This window comes from Penaeus chinensis, chromosome 14 (assembly GCF_019202785.1).
Source record: "Penaeus chinensis breed Huanghai No. 1 chromosome 14, ASM1920278v2, whole genome shotgun sequence".
In the NCBI taxonomy this organism is placed as follows: domain Eukaryota; kingdom Metazoa; phylum Arthropoda; class Malacostraca; order Decapoda; family Penaeidae; genus Penaeus; species Penaeus chinensis.
In genome coordinates, this window is record NC_061832.1 from 16,677,006 (window position 1) to 16,702,007 (window position 25,002).

Genomic DNA, 25,002 nt, shown 5'->3' on the forward strand with positions numbered 1-25,002 from the left:
ACAACATGGAATAATAGATAAGTATTTCCATAATTAAATTTATATGAACACGGAAAAGGTTAATTAAGTCTAAAAGCTTGATGTGGAAATCGGTCATAAGTTAATCAGATTTTTTATGTTTATTTGTTTATCTGTTTATTCCTTTATTAGTTATTATTGTTATTATTATTATTATTATTATTATTATTATTATTACTATCATTATTATTATTATTATTATTATTATTACTATCATTATTTTTATTCTTATTATCATATATATTATTATTATTTTTTTATTATAATTCTATTATTTTATTATTATTATTATATTATTTTTTTAATATTATTATTATTATTATTCTTATGATTTTTATTATTATTATCATTATTATTACTTATTTTTATTTTATTTTATTTTTTTTATTGATGTTGAGATTTTTGGTTGTGGAGGAGGGGGGTTGGAGGGGGGGAAGGGGGATGACTACTTTTAATTTGTTTTTTTTGTTTTTTTGTGTGATTCTTGGTTGTCTTCCTGAACATCATCTCCCTCTCTCTCTATATGTATATTTTTGTCTTTCCTTATTCTTCCTCTATCTTCTTCAGAATTTATTCTTTCCAACAATCTCCACCCTTTCCTCCTCAATTTTTCCCACATCTCTACTCCTTCCCTTCATTACTTTCTCTTTTTCGTTCACTCTTCTTTTTCTTTCCCACCCTTGTCTGTATTTGTGTTCTTTCCCTTCATTTATTTTTCTTTTACCATCCCCATTTTGTTTATGCTATCTCCTCTTCTTTCTTTCATCCTCTTTATGTCTTATTTTCCTCTTTTTCTCCTTTTCCTTCCTTCTCTCTGAATTTCTCTTAATCCTTTCCTCTTTCTCTTTCTTTTGAACGCTACTCGTTTTTCTCTTGCTTTCGTTGCTGACTCTCTTTCTTACTCTCATTTTCTTCTCCTTTCCTTTTCTCCTTCTCTTCCTCTTTCCTTTCTACACTATGTCATACTTACAATAACTATTTAAACTTTTTTACTACTTCAAATTCATTTTATTCAAACTTTTTCCACATCATTTTCTCACTTTCTTTTCACTTTCCTATCTTACTTATCTTCTTACCACCTTATTTCTTCTTTCTTTTTCTCATTTTTTCTCTATTTTACTTCCACCTTTCTTTCTTCAATTCTTTTCCTTTTTTTTTCACTTTCTTTTCTCCATTCTATCTTCATTTTTCTTGTTTCTATTCCACTTTCTTCATCTCTTTCCTTTTTTTTCTTCTTCCTCTTTCTTTTCTCATCTTATGTCTTCATCTCCTTTCCTTATCTCTACTTCTTCTTACTTTCCTTTCTTCATTCTTTCTTCCTTATCTTTCTCTCACTTCTCATACTTCTCTTTCCTTTTCTTCTTAATTTATCTCTTACCTTTCTTCATTTCTTCTTCTCCTTTCCTTTCTTACTTTCTTCTTCACTTTCTTTTCTATTCTTTCTTTTCTTTCTTCTTCACTTCTCTTCTTCCTCTATCATTCTCTCATTCTTTTTCTTCCTTCCTTTCCTCTTCTTCTTTCTTCTTTTCCTTTTCTACACTTCTTTCTTTCTTTCCTTTCTCACTTCTCTTATCTCCTTTCAATCTCTCCCTTCTCTTATTTCCTCCTTTTTTCTCTACTATTTCTTCCTCTTTCTTTTCTCTTATTCACTTCTTCCTCCTTTCCTTTCTCTCTCTTTCTTCCTTCTCTATTTCCTTTCTCTTCATTATTTCTTCTCTTTCTTTTCTCTTTTTCTTCTTTTCCTCTACTTTCTTTCATACTTCTTCTCCTTTTCTTTCTTCATTCTCTTCTTCCTCTTTCTTTCTCTTTTTCTCTTCTTCTATTATTTCTCTCATTTCTTCTTCTCTTTTTTCTTCCCTTCTCTTCTTCTCTCTTTCCTTTTTTGCTCCTCCTGAATCTTTCTTCTTTTCCTCTTTTCCCTGTGACTTCTCTTCTGATCTTCTTCATCGTCTCTTTTTTTTTCTTTTCTTTATTTTCCTCTTTCTTTCTATCAATTCTTCCCTCTCTTTATATTATTTTTTCTTTTTCCTCTTCCTCTTTCTTTTCTCTTTTGTTTCCTTTCCTTTCCTTTTTTAATTATTTTTTCTTTCTTTTTTTTCTTCTCTTTCTTACTTCTTTCTTCTTCTTTTTTTTTTCCGCTTCTCCTTTTCTTTATTTTCTTCATGTTCTGCTCCTCTCTTTTATTCTTTTCTATCTTTTCCTCTCATCTTTTCTTCTTCTTTGTTTCTTCTTCTTCTCTTCCTTTTTTACTTCTTTACTTCTTCTTTTCCTCTCCTCTTTTCTTATTCTTTTACTTTTTTTTCTTCCTTCCTCTTTTTACTTCTTTTTTCTTGTTCCTCCTCTCTCTTTCTTATTTTTTTGTTTGTTTCCTCCTCACTTTCTATTTTATTTTTCTTTTCTCACTCTTTTTATTCTTTTCTTCTTGTTCTGTCCTCTCTTTTTAAATTCATTTCATTTTTCTTATTGAAAAATAATTACTTTATACCTCTCTTCTATTATCTACTCTTTAATAAACTATATCTCTACTCTATCTAAAATAACTAATCAAATTCAAAATAAAAACCAAAAAAAAAATAAAAACTCATTTATAAAATATTTCTTTTGATTACCAAATTTTTAACTTTAATACTTACATCTTCAATTTTATTCATCCTTCAATACATTATTTTATTAACTAATTACATCATAAAAAATAAACACGCACAATCTAAAAATTAATACATATTATTTCTCCTTTATTTCCTTTTTCTTAATACTCTCAATTTTCTACCTTCTTTTCAATTTTATTTCTTTCATTACTTCCTTTTATATCAACATCAACTCTTTTCTAACTTTATTATCTTGATTATATTTCTTATTTTATAATTTATTTTGTTATATAACAATATTATAATATAAATAAAACCTTATATCAAAATAAACTCAACTAATACAACTTTATAATTATTATATCTCATAATTCTATTTTTAATTAATCTACTCACTATTTAATATTATATACATAAAATCTCTCATTACAACCATAAAAAAATATACAAATATCTAACTTAATAAAAAAATAATAACCTTTTCTACATCTTTTCTTCTTTTTTTCTTCATTTATCTAAATATTTCTTTTGTTTTCTTTCTTTTCTATTCTATCTTTTCTTTTTTTCTTTCTTATTCATTTCTTTTATATTCTTCATTTCACTTTTAATTTTTCTTTTTCTTCATACTTTTCTTCCTCTTTATTCTTTTTATTTTCTATTTTTAATGAATTTTACATCATTATCCTCTATTTATCTACATATTAAATTTTCTTTCACTTTTTATATATATTTTTTTCCTTACTTTCTATATAATTTATTTTACTTTAAAGTACTATAAATTTTCATCTTCTAAAAATAAAAATTTACAATAGTAACACATTTTATAAACACTATTTATCTATCTTTTTTCCTTTGACTACTAATTATAAATTCTAACAAAAACCAAAAAAAAAAATAAAAACTTCTTTTCTATTAACAAAATTTCGCTAACTCAAAACAAAAAAATCAATACATCAAAAAAAAAACAAATAAAAAAATAATCATTTTACCCTATAATATAACTAAAACACCTATATTTACAACATTTTATCTTTATATTCCAATATTAACCAACAAATTTTTTAACTAAAAAATAAACTAATTTCTTTTCATATTCTTAATTATTTTATTTTTCTATTTTTTTTCTCTCTTTATACTTATATCTTCATGTTTACACTCTCTTATCTTATTCAATTTTCTGATTCACCTTTTTCTTATTATTTCTTCATCTTTCCTCCTCTCTTTTTTCCTTTTTTCTTCTTTTATTACCTCTCTTTTCAATTCTTTACTTTTTTTTTTATATCCTCTTATTTATTTCTATTTTTATATCACCACTCTCTTATGCAAATTCTTTAAACATCTATTAACACTATATTTAATTCTTTTATAATTTATCTAACAATATATCTTTAATCTTCATTATCTCCTATATCTTTTAATTCTTAATTTTACTTATATTTTTCTAAACATACATATAAATATTTACACTCTTCCTCTTACATAATATATAAATTTTTTCTCCATCACTCTAACATCAAAATATAAAACATAATATCAAATACATAAAAATTTTCTTACTAAAACCTCCATACAACTTACTTATTATTACAATAAATACAAAATTTTAATTATTAATCTTCTTATTAGACTTCTTCTTTATCTTTATTAATCATGATTCTCCTATAATCAACAACTAATTTACAATATTTTACTTCTTTCATACTTCTTTATTACTTTTAACTCTCTGTTTTACTAATTCATTTGTTCCTCTCTTTCTTTTCTTACTTATATCTTTTCATCTACTTTTCTTTTTACTTTTTTTTTTCTTCCTCTCCTCTCTCTATTATATTTTTCTTCTTGTTTCTCTCTCTCTTTTTACTTCTTTATTACTTCTTATTTTCCTGCTTTTTATTATTTCTTTTTGTCCTACTCCTCTCTTTATATTTTTTTACTTTTGTTTCTCTCTCCTTTATGCTTATTTTTTTTATTTATATCTTTTACTTACTTCATTATTGCTTTATCTCCTTCTTAACTTTTCTTTTCTTTTCTTCTTCTCCTCCTTTTCTTTATTATTTTCTTCTTTTTTTCCTCTCCTCTTACTTACTTCTTTTTTCTTATTTTCTCTCTTCTTTCCATATTCTTTTCTTTTTGTTCTTCTCTCTCTCTTTTATAATCTTATCTTTTTTTTTTCTCTCTCTTTCTTATTTTTTCTTCTTTCTTTTTTTCTAACTTACTAACTTCTTTTCTATGTTTTTCTCCTCTTCTCTTTCTTATTTTTTCTTATGTTCCTCTCTTCTATCTTACTTTTTTTCTTTTCTTCTCCTCTTCTCTTTTTTACTTCTTTTTTCTTCCTTTTACCGTCTTCCTCTTTCTTATTCTTTTGTCTTCTTGTTTCTTCTCTTCTCTTTCTATACTTCTTTTTTCATGTTCTCCTCTCTCTTTCTTATTTTTTCTTCTTCTTTTTCCTCCTCTTCTTTTTCTTACTCCTATTTCTGCTTGTTTCTCACTTCCTCTTTCTACTTCTTTTTTATTTTCCTCCTCTCTCTTTCTTACTTCTTTTCTTCTTCTTTTCCTCTCTTCCTTCTTTTAGCTTCTTTTCTGTTCTTGTTCCTCCTCTCTTCTATTTACTTCTTTTTTCTGGTCTCTCCTCCTCCTCTTTGTCTAACTTTTTTCTTTTTTTTTCTCTCTCTTTCTTATTTTTTCTTCTTGTTTTCTCTCTTTCTTACTTTTTCTTTTCTTCTCCTCCTCTCTTTTTACTTTTTTTTCTTCTTGTTTCTGCGCTCTCTCTTTCTACTCCCCCGACTTATTTTCATCTTGTTTATCCTTCTTCCTTTTTTTACTTCTTTTTTTTGTTTCTCCTTTCCTCTTTTGATTCTTTTCTATTGTTTCTCTCTTCTTTTCTTATTTATTTCTTTTGTTTTCCTTAACTCTTTCAAGCTTCTATTCTTCTTCTTATTACCTCTCTTTCTTATTTTTTTTCTTCATTTTTCTCTGACTTTTTACATCTTTTCTTATATTTAACTCTCTTTTCTTAATATTTCTTCTTCATTAACCTTCTCATTAACAACTTTATCTTCTTCTTTATTTTTTTTTTACAATTATTATCTTTTTCATTCTATTTATCTTATTTATTTCTACTACATCCACACTCCTCTTTTTACTATTTTTTCAATAATTAATTAATACTTTATTCAATTCTTCTTCTACATTTTATTATATATTTTCATATTTTCTCTCACTTACTAATTCATATCATTTGAAAATTCTAATTCTAATACAATTCAAATTTAATATTAAAACTAACACCGCCATTTATTAAATTTTATTCACTTTTCGCATCTATTATATCTTTTACCTTTCCTTTTTTATCATATGTATTCATATTTTATCTTACTAAATAAAATATATCTATCAAAAAAACATATAACAACAAAAAATCAACAAATCAACCATAAAAAAAATAAATAAACAAAAAACTAAATAAAATACACAAAAAATACCAAATTAACAAAATATTAAACAAAAACAAATAAAACAACAAAAAAAAATATACAAAAAAAACAATAAAAACAAAAAAACAAAAAAAAAAAATATCAAGAAAAAACAAAAAAAACATTAAAACAAAAAAGACAAAAAAACAAAATTAACAAAATAAAATCATCAAAACAATAAAATAAAAAACAAAAAACGCAATATAAAAAAAAAACTAAAACAAAATAACTAACACAAAAACCAAAAAAAATATAATAAATAAAACATCCAAAAAAAAAACTACAAAATAAAACAAAAAAAAAGTTAAAATCAAAAAACAAAAAAAAAAAATAAACACAATTTAACATATAACAATACAACTTCACACAATTACCTTGAAATAAACAAATAAACAATCTATTTACATAAATACAAAATAACTCATCAATTTTAAATTACATATCTATAACAAAAATTCACCATAAAAAAAACATAAATCATTAAAGTCTTTTATAAACAAAAATCTTGTTCACTCATCTAAATTTTCATCATATCAAAAATATAACATACATATTATCTATTAAAAACCAAAAAAAAACTCCAAAACAACAACAAAACAAATAAAATATAAAAAACTACACTTTTTAAATCTACATTATTTCAAATATAACTAAAATCGCATCTATAATACACACTCACAAATATCTACAAAAGTAATTTCTCCTCTTACTGTACCATCATAATACTTCTTTTTTTCATAACAATACATTTCTATTAAATCTTGTTATATCGACCAATCTAATTACTTACTACCTCACTACATACTTTAATTCGTACCTTCTCACCTTTTTCACCATTAAACATAAATCCTCTACAAATCATCCAACTATTTATTTTATTCTTCCTCCTCCTCTTTCATACTTTTATATTTTCATTTATTCTTTATTTATAACTAATATCTAATATTCTCTCTAACATATTCTTTTTCATTTTTATTTTCCTCTTTTTTTCTATTTATCTCCTCTATTATTTATCTTAAACTTAATCTACTCACTATTCTTATTTTTTCCTTCTCTTTATCATTCTTCATCTATATCCTCCTCCTTATTTTATACATTTCAAATACTTAATTTTCATTCTTATTCTATCATTTTCATCTCAACTATCTAATTATTTCTACTATTTTTCTCTCTACTTAAACTTCTTAAAACTTTTACTACCTTTTTTCTTAACAAATTAAATTTCTACCTAAAAACAACTAAATTACATTAAATACAAATAAAATACAAAAAATATAAAACTCCAATTATATCTAATTTTTCTACTAAAAATCAATTTTCCTATAATACAAAATCAAAATTCAATTTACAATATCTATTAAATTATCACAATTACCATATTTCTTATCAAATAAAATAAATCTTAAAAATCTACAAATCTCTTTAAAATTCTAAAAAAAATCATCAAACCATTTTACCACTTAATATTTTTTATCTCTATTTTTCATATAATATTTTAAACTCATCTCATTTAAATCAAATCTATTATATTTTTCTCATTTTATTCTTTTTTCTTCATTTTTCTCTCTCTTTCTTACTTCTTTTCTTCTTGTTTCTCCTCTCTCTTCTTATTCTTTTTCTTCTTCTTTTTCTCTCTTTCTTACTTCTTTTCTTCTTGTTCTCCTTTTCCTTTTTTATTCTTTTCTTCTTCTTTTTCCTCCTCTCTTTTACTTTTTTCTTCTTCTTTTTCTCTACCTTCTTTCTTACTTCTTTTCTTCTTCTTTTTCTCTCTGTTTCTTATTCTTTTTTCTTGTTCCCTCTTCCTTTTCTTACTTCTTTCTTCTTTTTTTCCTTCATCTTACTTCTTTCTTCTTGTTTCTCTCCTCCTTCTTTTTACTTCTTTTCTCTTGTTCTTCTCTTCTTTTCTACTTCTTTTCTTTTTCCTCTCTCTTTCTTACTTTTTTTCTTCTTTTTTCCTATTTTTTATTCTTTTTCTTCTTCTTTTTTCTTTATTCTTTTCTTCTTGTTTCTCTCTCCTCCTTCTTTACTTTTTTTCTTCTTGTTCTCCTCCTCTCTTTCTTCTTCTTTTCTTCTTGTTCTCCTCTTCTTTTTTATTCTTTTCTTTCTTTTTTCTCCTCCTTTCATTCTTACTTCTTTTTTCTGTTTTCTTTCCTCTTTCTTATTCTTTTTTTTGTTCTTCCTTCTCTTTTTATTCTTTTCTTCTTTCTTTTTCTTCTTTTCTTACTTCTTTTCTTCTTGTTTCCCCTTCTTTCTTCCTTTTTTTTCTTTTCCTCTCTCTCTTTCTTACTTCTTTTCTTCTTGTTTCTCCTCTTCCTCTTTCTTACTTCTTTTCTTCTTTTTCTTTTTTTCTGACTTTTTTTTCTTGTTTCTCCTCTTCTCTTTCTTATTTTTTTCTTCTGTTTCTCTTCTCTTTTCTGTTTTTTTTTCTGTTTCTCCTCTTCTTTTCTTACTTTTTTTTTCTTCTTTCTTTTCTTTTTATTCTTTCTTTTCTTTTTTTTCTTTTTTCTTCTTTTCTTCTTCTTTTTTTCTCTTTTTCTTTTTTCTTCTTGTTTCTCTCCTTCTTTTTTTCTTCTTTTCTTTTCTTTTTTCTTCTTTTTCTTCTTTTTTTTCTTTTTTCTTTTTCTATTCTTTTCTTCTTCTTCTCCTTCTTTTTACTTCTTTTTTCTTCTTCTCTTTCTTTTTCTTCTTTTCTTCTTCTTTTTCTTTCTTTTTACTTTTTTTTTGTTTTCTCTCTTCTTTCTTATTTTTTTTTTTTTCTCTTTTCTTTCTTATTCTTTTTTTTTTTTCCTTTCTTTTTCTTATTTTTTTTTGTTCCTTCTCTTTTCTTATTCTTTTTTTCTTTTTTTTCTTCTTCTTTTTCTTCTTTTCTTTTGTTTCTCTTCTCTTTTTCTTTTTTTTCTTCTTTTTTCTTCTTTTCTTATTCTTTTCTTCTTGTTTTCTCTCCTCTTTCTTATTCTTTTTTCTTGTTCTCCTCTCCTCTTTCTTACTTTTTTCCTTCTTTTCTCCTCTTCTTTCTTCTTCTTTTTTCTCTCTCTCTCCTTCCTCTTTCTTTCTTCTTTTTTCTTGTTCTCCTTTCCCTTTTCTTACTTCTTTCTTCTCTTTTTCTCTCTCTTCTCTTCTTCCTTCTTTTTTCTCTTTTCTCTTCCTCCTCTTTCTTACTTCTTTTCTTCTTCTTTTCCTCTCTTTTCTTACTGATCTTTTCTTCTTTTCCTCTCCTCTTTCTACTTCTTTCTTTTCTTCTCCTCCTCTTGAATCTTTCTTCTTTGCTTCTACTTCTTCCTCCTTCTTTCTTCTTTTTTTCTACTTCTTCCTCCTTCTCTTTCTTACTTCTTTTCTTCTTCTTCTTCCTCCTCCTCTTTCTTAATTATCTTTTTCTTCTTCCTTCTCCTCCCTTTTCTTTCTTCTTTTCTTCTTCTTTTTCCTCCTCCTCCCCTATCTTCTTTTCTTCTTCTTCCCCCTCCTCTTCTTTCTATCGTCTTTTCTTCTTCTTCCTTCTCCTCTTTCTTACTTATTTTCTTCTTCTTCCTCCTCCTCTTCTTTCTAACGTCTTTTCTTCTTCTTCCTCCTCCTCTTCTTTCTATCGTCTTTTCTTCTTCTTCCTTTTTCTTAATTCTTTTCTTCTTCTTCTTCCTCCTCCTCTTTCTTACTTCTTTTCTTCTTTTTTTTCCTCCTCCTCCTCTTTCTTACTTCTTTTCTTCTTGTTCCTCCTCCTCCTCTTTCTTACTTCTTTTCTTCTTGTTCCTCCTCCTCCTCTTTCTTACTCCGCCGTCTCCCCTCATCCAGTAGTGATACCTACACACCAAATTCCCCTCGGAACTCCATTTTTCTGCACACACAGTACGTTCTCTCCCCTCTCTTGCCTCTCCACGCTTTCTTAAAGTTCTCCATCTTGGGACGCTCTCCATTCTTCAAAGACCCTCTCAATTGACCTTCCTCTCTCTCTTTCTTTCTATCTATATCTATTTTTTCTCTCTCTCTCTATCTGTCTCTCTATCTATCTATCTCTTTTCTCTCTCTATGTGTCCGTCCATTTATCTATCTCTTCTCTCTCTATCTCTGTCTCTGCCTCTCTCTCTCTGTCTGTCTCTGCTTCCCTCTGCCTCCCTCCCTCCCCAACCCCCTTTCTCTCTCTCTCTCTCTCTCTCTCTCTCTCTCTCTCTCTCTCTCTCTCTCTCTCTCTCTCTATGTTGAAAAATTCCTTGCGATGTCTCAGGTCGTTAATATTTCTCCTGTTTGATTGGTCACAAAAAAAGAAAAAGAAAAAAAAAGGAAAGAAGGAAGAAAAACGCATTTTAATTCTTTTACAATTGAAGATTTTGTGAGGGTACGTTCTACATAAGGATTGCAAATTCATTGTTTGACGTAGCAGCTTTTTTATTTTTCTGATTTTGTCTTTATCATTATTATTAAATAATTTCATTTAATCATATAACATCCGAGCAGGGTCGCCGTGTCTCATAAAATAACGATAATAATGATGATGATTGATTTAAAAAGACATGTTGGCTTTAGGACCAATAAGGCTTAAGAGGATAGTTGAATTCTATCAATTTGACATCGAAGAAAATCATACCAAATTCAGGTCAACCTCAATTTCTTTTTCAATTCACTAATTTCTGAAAAAAAAAGGTTATGATCCTTTTTCTATTTACATTTTGAGGAACGGACCAAACTGAAATGAAACAAACTAAGAAATTCTAAGTGTTGACGTTTCGGTCCAGACGCATCTCATCATCAGGAGATAAAATAAAAATGGATCGAAATATCATTCTTTTTAGCCTATGATATTTTTTTACAGGTTACAGCGTATGCATTTTTATTCAGTGCAGACTAAAGTGTAGAAGTTTGATAGAGTCTCTGGGGAATTGATGAAACCAAACTGCCTTATGATACTGTATTTTTTATCGTCTACTATCATTGTCACTATAATCATAAGTTCTTACACACTCAAAGGTTATAAATAGAGGTCTATATGATATAATGTAGCTGTAAAATTCAAATAATCAAAATAATTTCTAGAAGTGATGCCTTTTTTCTACTATAAGGATGGAATATTTTATTAAGCATTTTTCTGGCAGTTTTAGAGGGATAATGGACCTTAGCTTTTAGTGCATTTCTTCATATTGTTATGTTTAGATGGATTTGTTAATTGTGTTTTGATTTTTATGTGTCTAATTAAAAATCGTTGTTTGATTATTAATTCTCTCTCTTTCTCTCTGTTGTTCCCTCCACCCCTCCCTCCTTCTCTCTTTCTTTCTATCATCTCCTCTTTGTTTATATCTCTGTCTCTGTGCCACCCTGTCTCTCTTTTTTTTTTTTTTTGCTCTCTTTCTCTCTCTCTGTCTGTCTCTCCTTCTCCCAATCCCTCCTTCACCCACCCTCTCCACCCCCCACCCTCTCACCCCCCCACCCCTCCACCCGCAGAAGGAGAATTCGACTGGTCCTCCTGGTGGAGCTACGACGGGATATCAGGGCCTGGCTTCTGGGGCATCATCAACCGGCGCTGGAGGCTCTGCAGCGACGGGAAGAGGCAGTCTCCGGTCGACCTCGCTACGGCGGCGGTGGTGTTCGATCATACGCTCGGCCGCCTGGAGTTCGCGTCGCATAAGGTATGGGTGGAAGGGGTGAGGGGGGTTGTGGGGGTGGAGGGGGGTTGTGGGGTGGGGGGTGGGGTGGGGTGGGGGTGGGATGACGAGTGGGGGATGGGTGGGGGTTGAGGGATAAGGGTGGGTGAGGGGTGGGTGGGGGTGGGGTGAGGGGTGGGGGGTTGAGGGAAAAGGATGGGGGATGGGTGGGGGTGGGATGTCGGGTGAGGTGGGGGTTTAGGGGCAATGGTGGGGGGATGGGTGGGGGCGGGTTGTGGGGTGGGGTGGAGGGGGTTGAGGGATAAGGGTGGGGGATGGGTGGGGGAAGATTGGGATTGGGTTGACGGGTTGAAAGTGAGTAATGGTGGGCAGGGTGGATAGGTGGATGGGGATGGGGTGGGGTTGTGGGGTAGAGGATAGTGGGTTTTGGGTGGGGTAGGTTGAGGGGTGGTGGGCTGGTGGGATGGGGGGGCGGGGAGGTGTGCGTTTGTTTGTGTATGATTATATGTTTGTGAATATGTGCATTTGTATACTTGTTTGTTTGTATCTGCATGCAAGCAAAATATGAGTTTTCCTTCGTTTGTGTCAAGTGTATCTATGTACGGTTGTGTACACCAACGTGCATATAGCTCTTCGGTATGTGAAACTGCGAGGGTGGGGGGAGGGGGAAGAGGAAAGAAATGTTCATGACATCGAATGACGTCACACTTCCGTGCCTTCCTCAGGCTATTTCTGACACGCACATGCACTCAATACACGCACCGGTATGCAGTCATATTCGCTAAGTCTTCCGTTTACGCCTTCATTTTCTCTATCTTTCGTTCCTTTTTTTGCAAGTGTGGACACAATTAGCAGCAGTGGTAACAACAACAAAAACAAAACAAAAGAATAACAAGAACAATAAAACAATGGATAAAAAATATTTGTTTTCTGTACCCCGGTCCCCCCCCCTCCCCCCCCCGTCTTTAAGGAAAAACAACAAAACAAAAACAAATCAAGGCAACAGACATGTATTCCTCCGCACCTTTCCACGCCCACAAAAAAAAAAAAAAACAAGAAATAAAAACACCAAACAATGATTTCCTAGTAATTCTTTCCCGCTTCTCACACCAACAAAAAAAGTACGATGATAGAGCAAACAAACAAACAAAACAAAGACATCAAACAACAACAACAACAAGAAAAGAAGGAAGACACCACACATGCATTTTCTCCCACAACCGTCTCACATTAACAAAAGCAACAACACCAAAAAATAAAACGAGCAAAGACACGTCAACAAAGACAGTTATAGAAGGGGAGGGGGAGGGAATTCAAGGAAGGGGGGGGGGGGTCAAAAGGAAGGGAGAAGAAGGGAAGGGGGAGGATAAGGTTCAGAGAGAGAGAAAGGGAGGGGAAAAGGGAGGAGATAAAAGGAGGGTTCAGACAGAAGAGTTCAGAGGGAAGGGAGGGTAAAGGGAGGATAGGGAGGGGAAGGGGAGGATAGGGGAGGGGAAAGATAGGGTTCAGAGAGAGAGGAAGGGAGGGGAAAATGGAGGAGGTTCAGATAAAGGAAGGGTTCAGAAAGAGGGGTTTAGAAGGAAGGGAGGGGAAAGGGAGGATAGGGGAGGGGAAAGATAGGGATCAGAGAGAGAGAAAAGGAGGGGAGAAGGAAAAAGGTTCAGATAAAGGGAGCGTTCAGACAAAGGGGTTCAGAGGAAAGGGAGGGGAAACGGATGGAAGAGGAGGGAAGGATAGGGTTCAGCGAGAGAGAAAGGGAGGGGAAAAGGGAGTAGGTTCAGACAAAGGGAGGGTTCAGACAGAAGTGTTTAGAAGGAAGGGAAGGGAAATGGAAGGATAGGGGAGGGGAGGGGGAGGATAGGGGAGGGATAAGATAGGGTTCAGAGAGAGAGGAAGGGAGGGGAAAAGGGAGGGGAAAAGGGAGGAGGTTCAGATAAAGGAAGGGTTCAGAAAGAGGGGTTTAGAAGGAAGGGAGGGGAAAGGGAGGATAGGAGAGGAGAAGGGGAGGATAGGGGAACGGAGAGATAGGGTTCAGAGAGAGAGAGAGGGAGGGGAAAAGGGAGGAGGCTCAGATAAAGGAAGGGTTCAGACAGAGGGGTTCAGAGGGAAGGAAGGGGAAAGGGAGGATAGGGGAGGGGAGGGATAGGGTTCAGAGAGAGAGAGAGGGAGGGGAAAAGGGAGGAGGCTCAGATAAAGGGAGGGTTTAGACAGAAGGGTTCAGAGGGAAGGAAGGGGAAAGGGAGGATAGGGGAAGGGAGAGATAGGTTTCAGAGAGAGAGAGAGGGAGGGGAAAAGGGAGGAGGCTCAGATAAAGGGAGGGTTCTGACAGAAGGAATGGAGGGGAAGGAGAGGATAGGTTTCAAAAAGAGGGAAAGGGGAAAGTGATAGAGTGAGGGGTCAGGAGTTCGGAAAAGGGGAGAGCTCAGACAGAGGGGTTCAGAAGGAAGGTAAGGGAACGGGAGGGGAAGAGCAGGGAAAGATAGGGGTTCAGAAAGAGGGAAGGGGAGGAAGGAAAGGGCAAAGAGGAATGAATTAAAAACGAGGGATTAGAAGAAAGGAAAGGAAGGGGAAAAGGAATTGAGAAGTAGGGGAGAAGAAGAAGAGGGAAGGAGAGAAGGAGAAGAAGTGGGGGTTCAGAAAGAGGGGAAGGGAAGGAGGAGGGTGTTCAGAGGGGAAGAGGAGAGGTTGTGTTCAATAACACAGGTTCAGAAACAATGAAAGAGGTTCAATATGAGGTTCAGAAAGGGAAGAGCGGAAAGGGGAGGGTTCAGGATGGAGAGGAGGAGAAAGGGGACAGTTCATGAAGCAGCAAGCTCACTCAAGCTCACTCAAGCTCAAACAAGCTCACCTAGTCTGTCCCAAGCACACTCGAGCTTACTCAAGTTCACATAATCTTCCACAAGCTCACCCAACCTCACTCAAGCTCACCCAATCTCCCCCAAGCTCACTCAAGCTCACCCAATCTCTGCCAGGCTCATTCAAGCTCGCTAAAACTTACCCAAGCTCACCTAAGCTCCTCAAAGCTTACTCATTCTCCCCCAAGCTCATCTAAGCTCCCTCAAGCTCACCTAAGTTCCCCCAAGCTCATCTAAGCTCCCCCAGTCTCCCCAAGGTCACTCAAGCTCTCTTAATCTCCCCCAAGCTCACCCAACCTAAATGAAGGTCACCCAAGCACACCCAATTCCCCCAAAGCTCACCTAAGCTCACCCAATTTCCCCAAGCTTACCTAAGCTCCCCTAAGCTCACTCAAGCTCACCCAATTTCCCCAACCTCACCCAAGCTCCCCTAAGCTCACCTAAGCTCCACCGATCTCCCCAACCTCACCCAAGCCCCCCTAAGCTCACTCAAGCTCACCCAATTTCCCCAACCTCACCCAAGCTCCCCTAAGCTCACCTAAGCTCCACCGATCTCCCCAACCTCACCCAAGCCCCCCTAAGCTCACTCAAGCTCACCCAATTTCCCCAACCTCACCCAAGCTCCCCTAAGCTCACCTAAGCTCCACCGATCTCCCCAACCTCACCCAAGCCCCCCTAAGCTCACTCAAGCTCACCCAATTTCCCCAACCTCACCCAAGCTCCCCTAAGCTCACCTAAGCTCCACCGATCTCCCCAACCTCACCCAAGCCCCCCTAAGCTCACTCAAGCTCACCCAATTTCCCCAACCTCACCCAAGCTCCCCTAAGCTCACCTAAGCTCCACCGATCTCCCCAAGCTCACCCAAGCCCCCCTAAGCTCACTCAAGCTCACCCAATTTCCCCCAAGCTCACCCAAGCTCACCCAAATCGGTTTCGAACGCAACAAAGCGGGATCATTTCCTTCCTTTCGTTTTGCTTGTACAATCCGCACAGACAAGCAAGCAAAATAGAAGCAGAGAAGGAACCAGCCGTGCAGGCAAACAAACATACATTAAACAAATAAACACCAAACAGAACAGACAAGAAAGCACGCAGGCAACTAAACACAGAAACATACGAACAAACAACCAATCAACCAATCAAGCCCCCCCCCCCCCATCCCAACATACCCCAACTCCCCCCCACACCCCCCAACCAACTCAAACAAACAAACAAACACGCAAACAAGCAAACGAGAGCTCGTGCTTGAAAGTTGCTTCCTCAAGCACGTCAGGAAACCGTGAATGCTTGAGGGGATCTGCCAGAGAGAGAGGTAGATGGGCTGGAAGATTAGTAGATTAAGGGAAGTGAGGGGAGAGGGTGAGGGGACATGGTGAGGGAAGAGGGAGTGAGGGGAGAGGGTGAGGGGAGGGATATGAGGGGAGGGGAAAGAGGGTGAGGGGAGACGGTAAGGGGAGGGGGAGTGAGGGGAGAGGGTGAGGGGAGGGATATGAGGGGAGGGGAAAGAGGGTGAGGGGAGACGGTCAGGGGAGACGGAGTGAGGGGAGAGGGAGAGGGTGAGGGGAGAAGGTGAGCGGAGAGGGTGAGGGGAGAGGGTGAAGGGAGAAAGGGTGAGGGGAGACGGTGAGGGAAGAGGGAGAGAAGGTGAGGGTGAGGGGAGAGGGTGATGGGAGGGGGTGAGCGGAGAGGGTTAGGAGAGAAGGTGAGGGGAGAGAGAGTGAGGGGAGAGGATGAGGGAAGAGAGTGAATGAGTGAATGAGAAGGAGAGGAGAGAGAGGGGGTTATATAAGCATGTGAGGGGAGAGGGTGAGGGAAGAGTGGGTGACAGGATAGAGGGTAATGAAAGGGATATGAGGAGAGAGGAAGAGGGTGAAGATATAGAGTGAGGAGATAGAGTGAGGGGAGAGAGCGTGAGAAACCGAGGAACAAAATGTGAGAATCAGGGAATTAGGGAAGAGGTTGGGAGAATATGACATGGGGCACGATTAATGCATAGGATGGGAAAGGTTGGTCTTTCACTTCATTAATCTTTTCGTAGGTGGCTTGCTTCGGTCTGATTTTGTACGTCTCTCTGCCTCTGTCTGTCTCTCCCTCTCTCTTTCTCTCTCTGCCTCTCTTTCTCTCTTTCTCTCTGTCTCTTTCTCTCTCTCTCTCTTTCTCTTTCTTTCTCTGTCTCTGTCTCTTTCTCTCTGCCTCTGTCTGTCTCTCCCTCTCTCTCTCTCTTTCTCTCTGTCTCTGCCTCTCTCTCTCCCTTTCCACCGCGTTCGAATCCCGCACCGCCAATGAATGGTAACCCCGGCCATTCCTTGCACGCAGGGCGTAGTTTAGATGTAAAACAGACATGAGAATAATCAGTGTAACAAATGGAATTAACTAAATTATTGTTATTATCATCATTGTTATTATTATCATCTTTATTACTATTACTTCTACTATTATCGTAATTATCATCATCATCATTATTATTATTATTACTATTATTACCATTATCATCATTATCATTATTATCACTGTTATTATCATCATAATTATCATCATCGTTATTAATATTACTATTATTATCATTATCCTCATCATCATTATTATTATCACTATCATCATCACCATCATCATTATTCATCCTTACCACCATCACCATCATCAATATTATCACCTCCCCCTCACCCTCTTTCTCTCCCCCCCCTCCACCCCTCCACCCCTCCACCCCTCCACCAATAGGTCGACGGGACGCTCACCAACACCGGCTTTGGACTTCGATGGACCGTGGGCGCCGACCAGGTGTGGCAGGTCACGGGCGGCCCGCTGCATTACGCCCACACCCTGACCTACGCGATCGTCCGCTGGTCTAACACGGCCAAGGCGACTCATACCTTGGGTTCGGAGCATAGTATCCAGGGACAGTTTTTCCCGGCGGAGGTGAGTGTTGAACTGTGTGTGTTTTTTTGTTGATTTATTTTTATTATTATTATTTATTTTTTTGAGGGGGGGGGGGGTTGGGGTGGACGGATGATTTTTTTGGGGGGGTGATTTTTTATAAGGAAGATTTTTATTTTTTTAGGGTGAGGTTATTTAGTGATTTGTGGTTATTTTTAGGGTGAGTTTTGGTGATTTATAGGGTGATTTTAAAGAGACTTTTGGGGGATATTTTGAATTATTTTGAGTGATTTTTGCATGATTTTGAAAGATGGTTGAGTGATTTTTGGTCGAACGTCGGTTGATTTTAGTTGATTTTAGTTGATGTTGTTTGACAGTGGCTGATTTTGGTTGATTCTGGCTAGTTAATTGTTTGTTAGTTGACTGGTTAATTAACTGACACATGGCGATTGGTAAGTTTGTTTTCACGAGCACCTGATTGGAATTTTAATTAGCAGATCATATGATTGACTGACTAATGAATCAATTTTCAATACTGTCTTACCGGGATATTTGATTATCATTATCGTTATTATAATTTTTTTTCCCATTATTGAAAATGATTGCAGATGTCATTTTGCTTATTGCTTTTCCTGCAAGACGAGTGAAAATACGGGTTTGCAATGTTGTGGAATATTATGATTAATTATGGAGGGTGAAGTTCCTGTTTTTTTGTATGCATATGATGGTCATTAAAGAGGTTATATGCAAATGTCACGCTCACTCTTGCGAGATACGGAGGATTTTTTTTTTTTTTTTTTAGATTTTAAAGAGAGAGAGAGAGAGAGGGGGGGGAGGGAGGGAGGGAGGGAGGGAGGGAGGGAGAGAGAGATAGAGAGAGAGAGAGAGAGAGAGAGAGAGAGAGAGAGAGAGAGAGAGAGAGAGAAGGGGAGGAGAGAGGAGGAGAGAGGGAGAGAGAGAGAGAGGGGGGGAGGGAGGGGGAGGGAGGGAGGGAGGGAGGGAGAGAGAGAGAGAGAGAGAGAGAGAGAGAGAGAGAGAGAGAGAGAGAGGAGAGAGAAAGAGAGAGAGGAGAGAGAGAGAGAGAGAGAGAGAGAGAGAGAGAGAGAGAGAGAGAGGAGAGAGAAAGAGAGAGAGGAGAGAGAGAGAGAGGGGGGGAGGGAGGGAGGGGAGGGAGGGAGGGAGGGAGGGAGAGAGAGAGAGAGAGAGAGAGAGAGAGAGAGAGAGAGAGAGAGAGAGAGAGAGAGAGAGAGAGAGAGAGAGAGAGAGAGAGAGAGAGAGAGAGAGAGAGAGAGAGAGAGAGAGAGAGGAGAGAGAGAGAGAGAGAGAGAGAGAGAGAGGGGGGGAGGGAGGGAGGAGGGAGGGAGGGAGAGAGAGAGAGAGAGAGAGAGAGAGAGAGAGAGAGAGAGAGAGAGAGAGAGAGAGAGAGAGAGAGAGAGAGAGAGAGAGAGAGGAGAGAGAGAGAGAGAGGGGGAACTAAAGAGAGAGGGAAAGAGAGAAAGAAACAGAGACAGAAACAGAAACAGAGACATAAACAGAAACAGAGACAGAAACACACAAACAAACAGAAACAAACACAGACAGACAGACAAACGCACAAACAAACAGACAGACAGACAAACGCATAAACAGACAGGCAGACAGAGACCGAAACACAAATCTTCTCACCCGACCAGTCACCCTATTGAGCAGAGCTACATGAGTTTTCACACACGAAATACTTAAACGAATAGAGAGTTATCACGCAGAAAATTAAGCTGGGGAGAATCCACTGCCTCAGAGAACGTACAAATTCTTAGTGTCGTGTAATATATATATATATATATATATATATATATATATATATATATATATATATATATATATATATATATATATATATATATTTTTTTTTTTTTTTCTCGAAATAAGATAACAAGGAATTATTGGTAATCCTGTGGGTCAAGTTGAACCCCAAAGTTATCGCATATCGGTGTTATGATATGTATATAAGTTGGTATGATATGATAAGAAAGTATGTTAAAATATATAAGACAGTATCACTTCTTTTGCAACGTAATAATACTTGTGCCTGTAATGAAATAATTTATTAGAGTTACCTTCGGGGACGTAATGATTAATAAACATTATTAGAAGTTAGAGTATGCTTATGACTATTATATTTCATTTACAATTTGACAATTATGTCAAGCATAGGCAAGCACATGGCAATTATGGTGATAATATGCAAAAGTGGATATTTTAATAATCCTTCAAGGAAAGACAAGAATCTCCATATTTAAATGATAATGATAAGGATAATGATAATGCTATTCAAATGATAGTGATTTTTAAAATGGTGATAAGAATAATAACGATAATGATTATGATAATGATAATGATAACTAAAATAATAATAATGATTATGATAATGATAATGACACCAATAAGCGTATTGATTATGTAAATGACAATATTGATAATAACATTGATATAATTGTAATGGTAAAGATAAAAGTGATGATGATAACAATAATCATCATACTAATCTTGATCTTGAGATTGAAGTTAGCAAAATGTGAAACATAAGAACGGCTTTTGTTCGTATTACTGCCAGAGCCTTCGGGTTTATTAGAAAGCGAATGAATGACCAGGTATCAAAGATTCCTCGAAGGCTCAAAATCCAAAAGAATGTGATATATGGTAATAATAATAATAATGATAAATATAATAATAATAGTGATAATAATGATAATAATAATAGTGGTGATAATGATAATAATAATGATAATTGTGATAATGACAATAATTATAATATCATTATAACTGTCATAAGTATTGCCACTGTCATTATGAATGTTATTATCATTATTGTCATTATCATCATTATCATTACTGTCATTACTACGAAAACCACTATTATCCATTGATATATATATATTTTTTTTCACGAGTCATCAATCTTATCACTATCATAATAACTTATGGAACTTACATTATTACCTATCCAACCCTTATTCTCTCCCTCTCTCTCCCTCCCCCCCCCCTCATTCCTTCACTCCCTCCCCTCCCTTTCTCTCTCCCTCCTTCCTAATCTACCTGTCTGTCTCACCGTTTTTCAATCTGTCTCTCTCTCCTTTCTTCCCCTTTTCCCTACCTTTGTATCTCCCTCTCCCTCACCCCCCCTTTCTTTATATCACTCCCACGCCTATTATTCCCCTAACCCTTCCATTTCTTACATAAAGGATAATATCGATCACCATTAATGATAGTCTATTTGACAAACAAACACTATTCTTCAATGACATAATAGATGGTTTAAGGGAATTGCGTGTCTTGTAATTCGATCAACGTCTGACAGAGTGACAATAATGGGTGATATTGTTATAGTGAGTTTATCTGAAAGCTCACGCCAACATGTTGCAGTACACAGGTGCTTAATGAAGCGGCCGTTGCAGCCCTGGATTGCAGAAATTATCTCTGATGATTGCGTGCAAAGTTGCTTAAATATTCAGCAGCTATCATGACTAATTATTGTTGTGAATGAAGAGAGAGGGAGAGGGGAGTGAAAGAGAGGGGGATGGAGATAAAGAGAGAGAGAGAGAGAGAGAGAGAGAGAGAGAGAGAGAGAGAGAGAGAGAGAGAGAGAGAGAAAGAGAGAGAGAGAGAGGGGGGGGGGGTGAGAGAGGGAGAGAGGGAGAGAGAATGAGAGAGAGAGAGAGGGAGAGAGAGAGAGAGAGAGAGAGAGAGAGAGAGAGAGAGAGAGAGAGAGAGAGAGATAGAGAGAGAGAACAGAAAGAGAGAGAAAGAGAACCAGAAAGAACACACACACACACACACACACACACACACACAAAAACAAACACAATCACCCAAACACACCAACGAATTGACAAACACATCCCAAATAAAAAACCGCCTCTCTCGCTTCCTTGAAAATACCAATGTATCCGACACCTATTGTCTCCACAAAGCCAATTTCTTTCGCAATGAGTTATCCACGTCACCCGCCGATCGGGAGACACTACGCGAAACCTAATTTGCATATCTGAACGCTAATGGTGAGTCACGATGGCGTTTCTTAGACAATGGTATAAAGTTTACCGCAATAGAGACAGGTAATCAGTCTACGCAACACACACCATGCTGTTATTAAGGAGAGTTTTCACTTTTCCTTTTTTTATGTTATTTGTTTCGTTGTTGTTGTTGTTGTTGCTTTTGGTGATTTGATGTTCAATGTTTCAGTTTGTTTCGTTGTTGTTGTTGCTGTTGTTGTTTTTGGTGATTTGGTGTTCAATGTTTCAGTTTGTTTCGTTGTTGTTGTTGCTGTTGTCGTTGTTGTTGTTGTTGTTGTTTTTGGTGATTTGATGTTCAATGTTTCAGTTTGTTTCGTTGTTGTTGTTGTTGCTGTTGTTTTTGGTGATTTGGTGTTAAATGTTTCAGTTTGTTTCGTTGTTGTTGTTGCTGTTGTTGTTGTTGTTGTTGTTGTTGTTGTTTTTGGTGATTTGATGTTCAATGTTTCAGTCTGTTTCGTTGTTGTTGTTGTTGTTGTTGTTTTTGGTGATTTGGTGTTCAATGTTTCAGTCTGTTTCGTTGTTGTTGTTGCTGTTGTCGTTGTTGTTGTTGTTGTTGTTGTTGTTTTTGGTGATTTGATGTTCAATGTTTCAGTTTGTTTCGTTGTTGTTGTTGCTATTGTTGTTGTTGTTTTTGTTTTTCGTGATTTGATGTTCAATGTTTCAGTTTGTTTCGTTGTGTTGTTGTTGTTATTGTTGTTTTTTGTGATTTGATGTTCAATGTTTCAATTTGTTTTGTTGTTGTTCTGCTTGGTGTTATGCAGTATGTTTCACTTAATTGCGTTGTTATTGTTGTTTTTGGATCTTTGATAACCGGCTTAATTTACTTTTGGATAACATGATGAGCCAATATTGGATGTTGGATAGCAAGATTGATTGTTATATCTTAGATAACAGGATAAATGATAAATCTCCAGGATAAATCATAAATCACCATCCAATTATCGTTGGATTTTGGATAACAGGATGAAACATTATCGAATCTAGGATAACAGGATAAATCATCATTTGAGCTTGGATAATACGATAAAGCATTGTCATTTAATAGGGTGAATTATCATTGGATTTTGGATAACAAGATGAATCGTTACTGGATCTTGGATAACAAAATGCACTTTTATGGGATCGCGGTAAACAAGATAAATTATTATTGGATATTGGATTACATGATAAATCATTATTGGATCTTGGATAACATGATAAACCCTTTATTAGATATTGGATAACAGGATAAATCATTTTTAGATCTTGGATATCAGGATATATCATTATTGGATCTTGGATAACAGGATAAATCATTATTAGATCTTGGATATCAGGATATGCCATTATTGGATCTTGGAATACATGATAAACCATTATTGGATACTGGATAAGAAGATAAATCATTCTTGAATCTTGGATAACATGATAAACCATTATTGGATACTGGATAACAGGATAAATCATTATTGGATCTTGGCATGCCCCTTACCTCGGCTATCTGACGTAACACTACCAGGGTTTAATTTTCGGCTCTTGTTTTAAAGGGGATGGATGCTGCGTCTCTCGTAGCCGGAGATGGAGATGGATGGGGTGAAGTGGGAAGGGTGATGAGGGGTGGGGAAAGGGTGGGGAAGGGGGTGGGGAAGGGGTGGTGGGGAAGGGGTGGGGGAAAGGTTGGGGACCGGTGGAGAGGGGGGGGGGTGAAGGGTGATGAGGGGGTTATGGGGGGTTATGGGGGTGGGGAGGGGGTGGGAACGGTGATGCGGGGTGGGGAAGGGTGGGGAAGGGATGGGGACCGGTGGAGAGGGGGTGATGACGGGGTGATGAAGGGTGGGGAGGGGGTGGGAAACGGTGATGAGGGGTGGGGAGGGGAGGGGAGGGGAAGGGGTGATGACGGTGTGGGTAGAGTGTAAGATTAGCTGTTCATGTGTCGTTTTTATCTGTCTGTGTTGTTCCGTCTGTCAGTCTGTCTGTGTGTCCCCCTCCTCCCTATCTCTCTCTCTCTCCTTCCCCTTTCTCTATCTCTCTCCTCTCCCTCTCTCCCTTTCATTCCTCCCTCCCTCTCTCCCCCTTTCATTCCCACCTCTCCCCCATGCCCCTCTTTCGCCCCTATCTCCCTCTCCCTTTCTTTCTCCCTTTTTTCAATTCTCTGCCTCTTCTCCATGATATCTGTGTCCCCGTCTATTATCCCTTTCAAGACATGCATTTGTTATTTTAATCTATCTAAAACTACATCTTATACGACTAGGTTTACTGACTGAACAAACTAGCGAGAATTATTACGTTGTTGTGAAGATAGATACTCTTTTTCGATTTTGTTTTTGTTTTGTCTTGTTTGCTGTATGGTGTTTCTGTCTATGTGTGAGTTTAATAATCGCCGTTCTTTGTCGTGTTTTTGTTCTTTTTGTTTTGTTTTCGTGATTGGTTTAGAAAATAACGTGAATAATTATGAAACAAGCCAGCCCGTTTCCAAATCATTAACAAGAAAAACAACAATAGCTAAAAGAGCAACAACAACAACAAAAACAACAATAATAATAATAAGAAAACAATAATAACAAAAACAACAAAAACAATAATAACAAAAACAACAACAATAACAACAAAAACAACAATAATAATAACAACAAAAACAACAATAACAACAAAAATAACAAAACAACAACAAAAACAACAGCAGCAGCAACAATAACAACAAAAACAACAATAGTAACAAAAACAACACAACAAAAACAACAATAACAACAAAAACAACAACAACGAACCGATAAAAAACATCATGCAAAATTCCGATGACATTTGGCAATACCTGCTGATTGTTGAGTGATCAGGAAACATGATGATCCTCTGGTCATGCGTTTATGCCGTCATGATCTGTCAATAATGCATGACCACTGTTGCCAAAAGAGAGCTGAAAATAACTTGATTACTTGTATTACTTACATTGCGAAAATTACTTACGTATTTTTTGTATTATCATTGTTTTTTTTTTTTGTCGCTAATAATGATAGGAAAACTATGATATGGATATAGTTATTTCTTTTGATAATGAAAGGAATAATGGATGATCCTATTGTTTATAATTATCATTATGGTTATAATGGCAATGCTTTTCTTATGATAATGATATTGGTGATAACAATGGTCATGCTAACAGTGATATTAATAGTGGTAATTATAATGAAGATAATGACAATAGTTATTTTAACGATGATGTTGGTAATAATGGTGATGATATTATTAATAATAATGCCATTACTACTAACAATAACAATAATCACATATAACGAAAATAACTACACTAGTAACATTAATTATGATGATGATAATGAGAATCTTAATGATAACAAAGACAATAACAAAAAATACGATAATAATGTCTCTGCCAATGGCAATCATAATGCCAACATTTATAACAACACAATAACAAAGAACCGTAACAGCAAAAACAATGACAATAACAAAAACAACAATAACAACAACAATAACAGCAATAACAACTACAACAACAGTAATAGCAGTAACATCAATAACCATAACAACATCAACAATAACAACAATAACAACTACAACAACAAT

General features: G+C 35.7%; 1 protein-coding gene across 1 annotated transcript in view; it reads left to right on the forward strand.

Moving 5' to 3' along the window:
• LOC125032365 (carbonic anhydrase-related protein 11-like) overlaps nt 1-25,002 on the forward strand; it is a 63,102-nt gene that overhangs the window by 10,266 nt on the left and 27,834 nt on the right. Inside the window, exons 2-3 of the mRNA XM_047623460.1 lie at nt 11,501-11,685; nt 17,234-17,431. Of these exons, the coding sequence (XP_047479416.1) occupies nt 11,501-11,685; nt 17,234-17,431 (383 nt within the window). The remainder of the gene's footprint in view (nt 1-11,500; nt 11,686-17,233; nt 17,432-25,002) is intronic.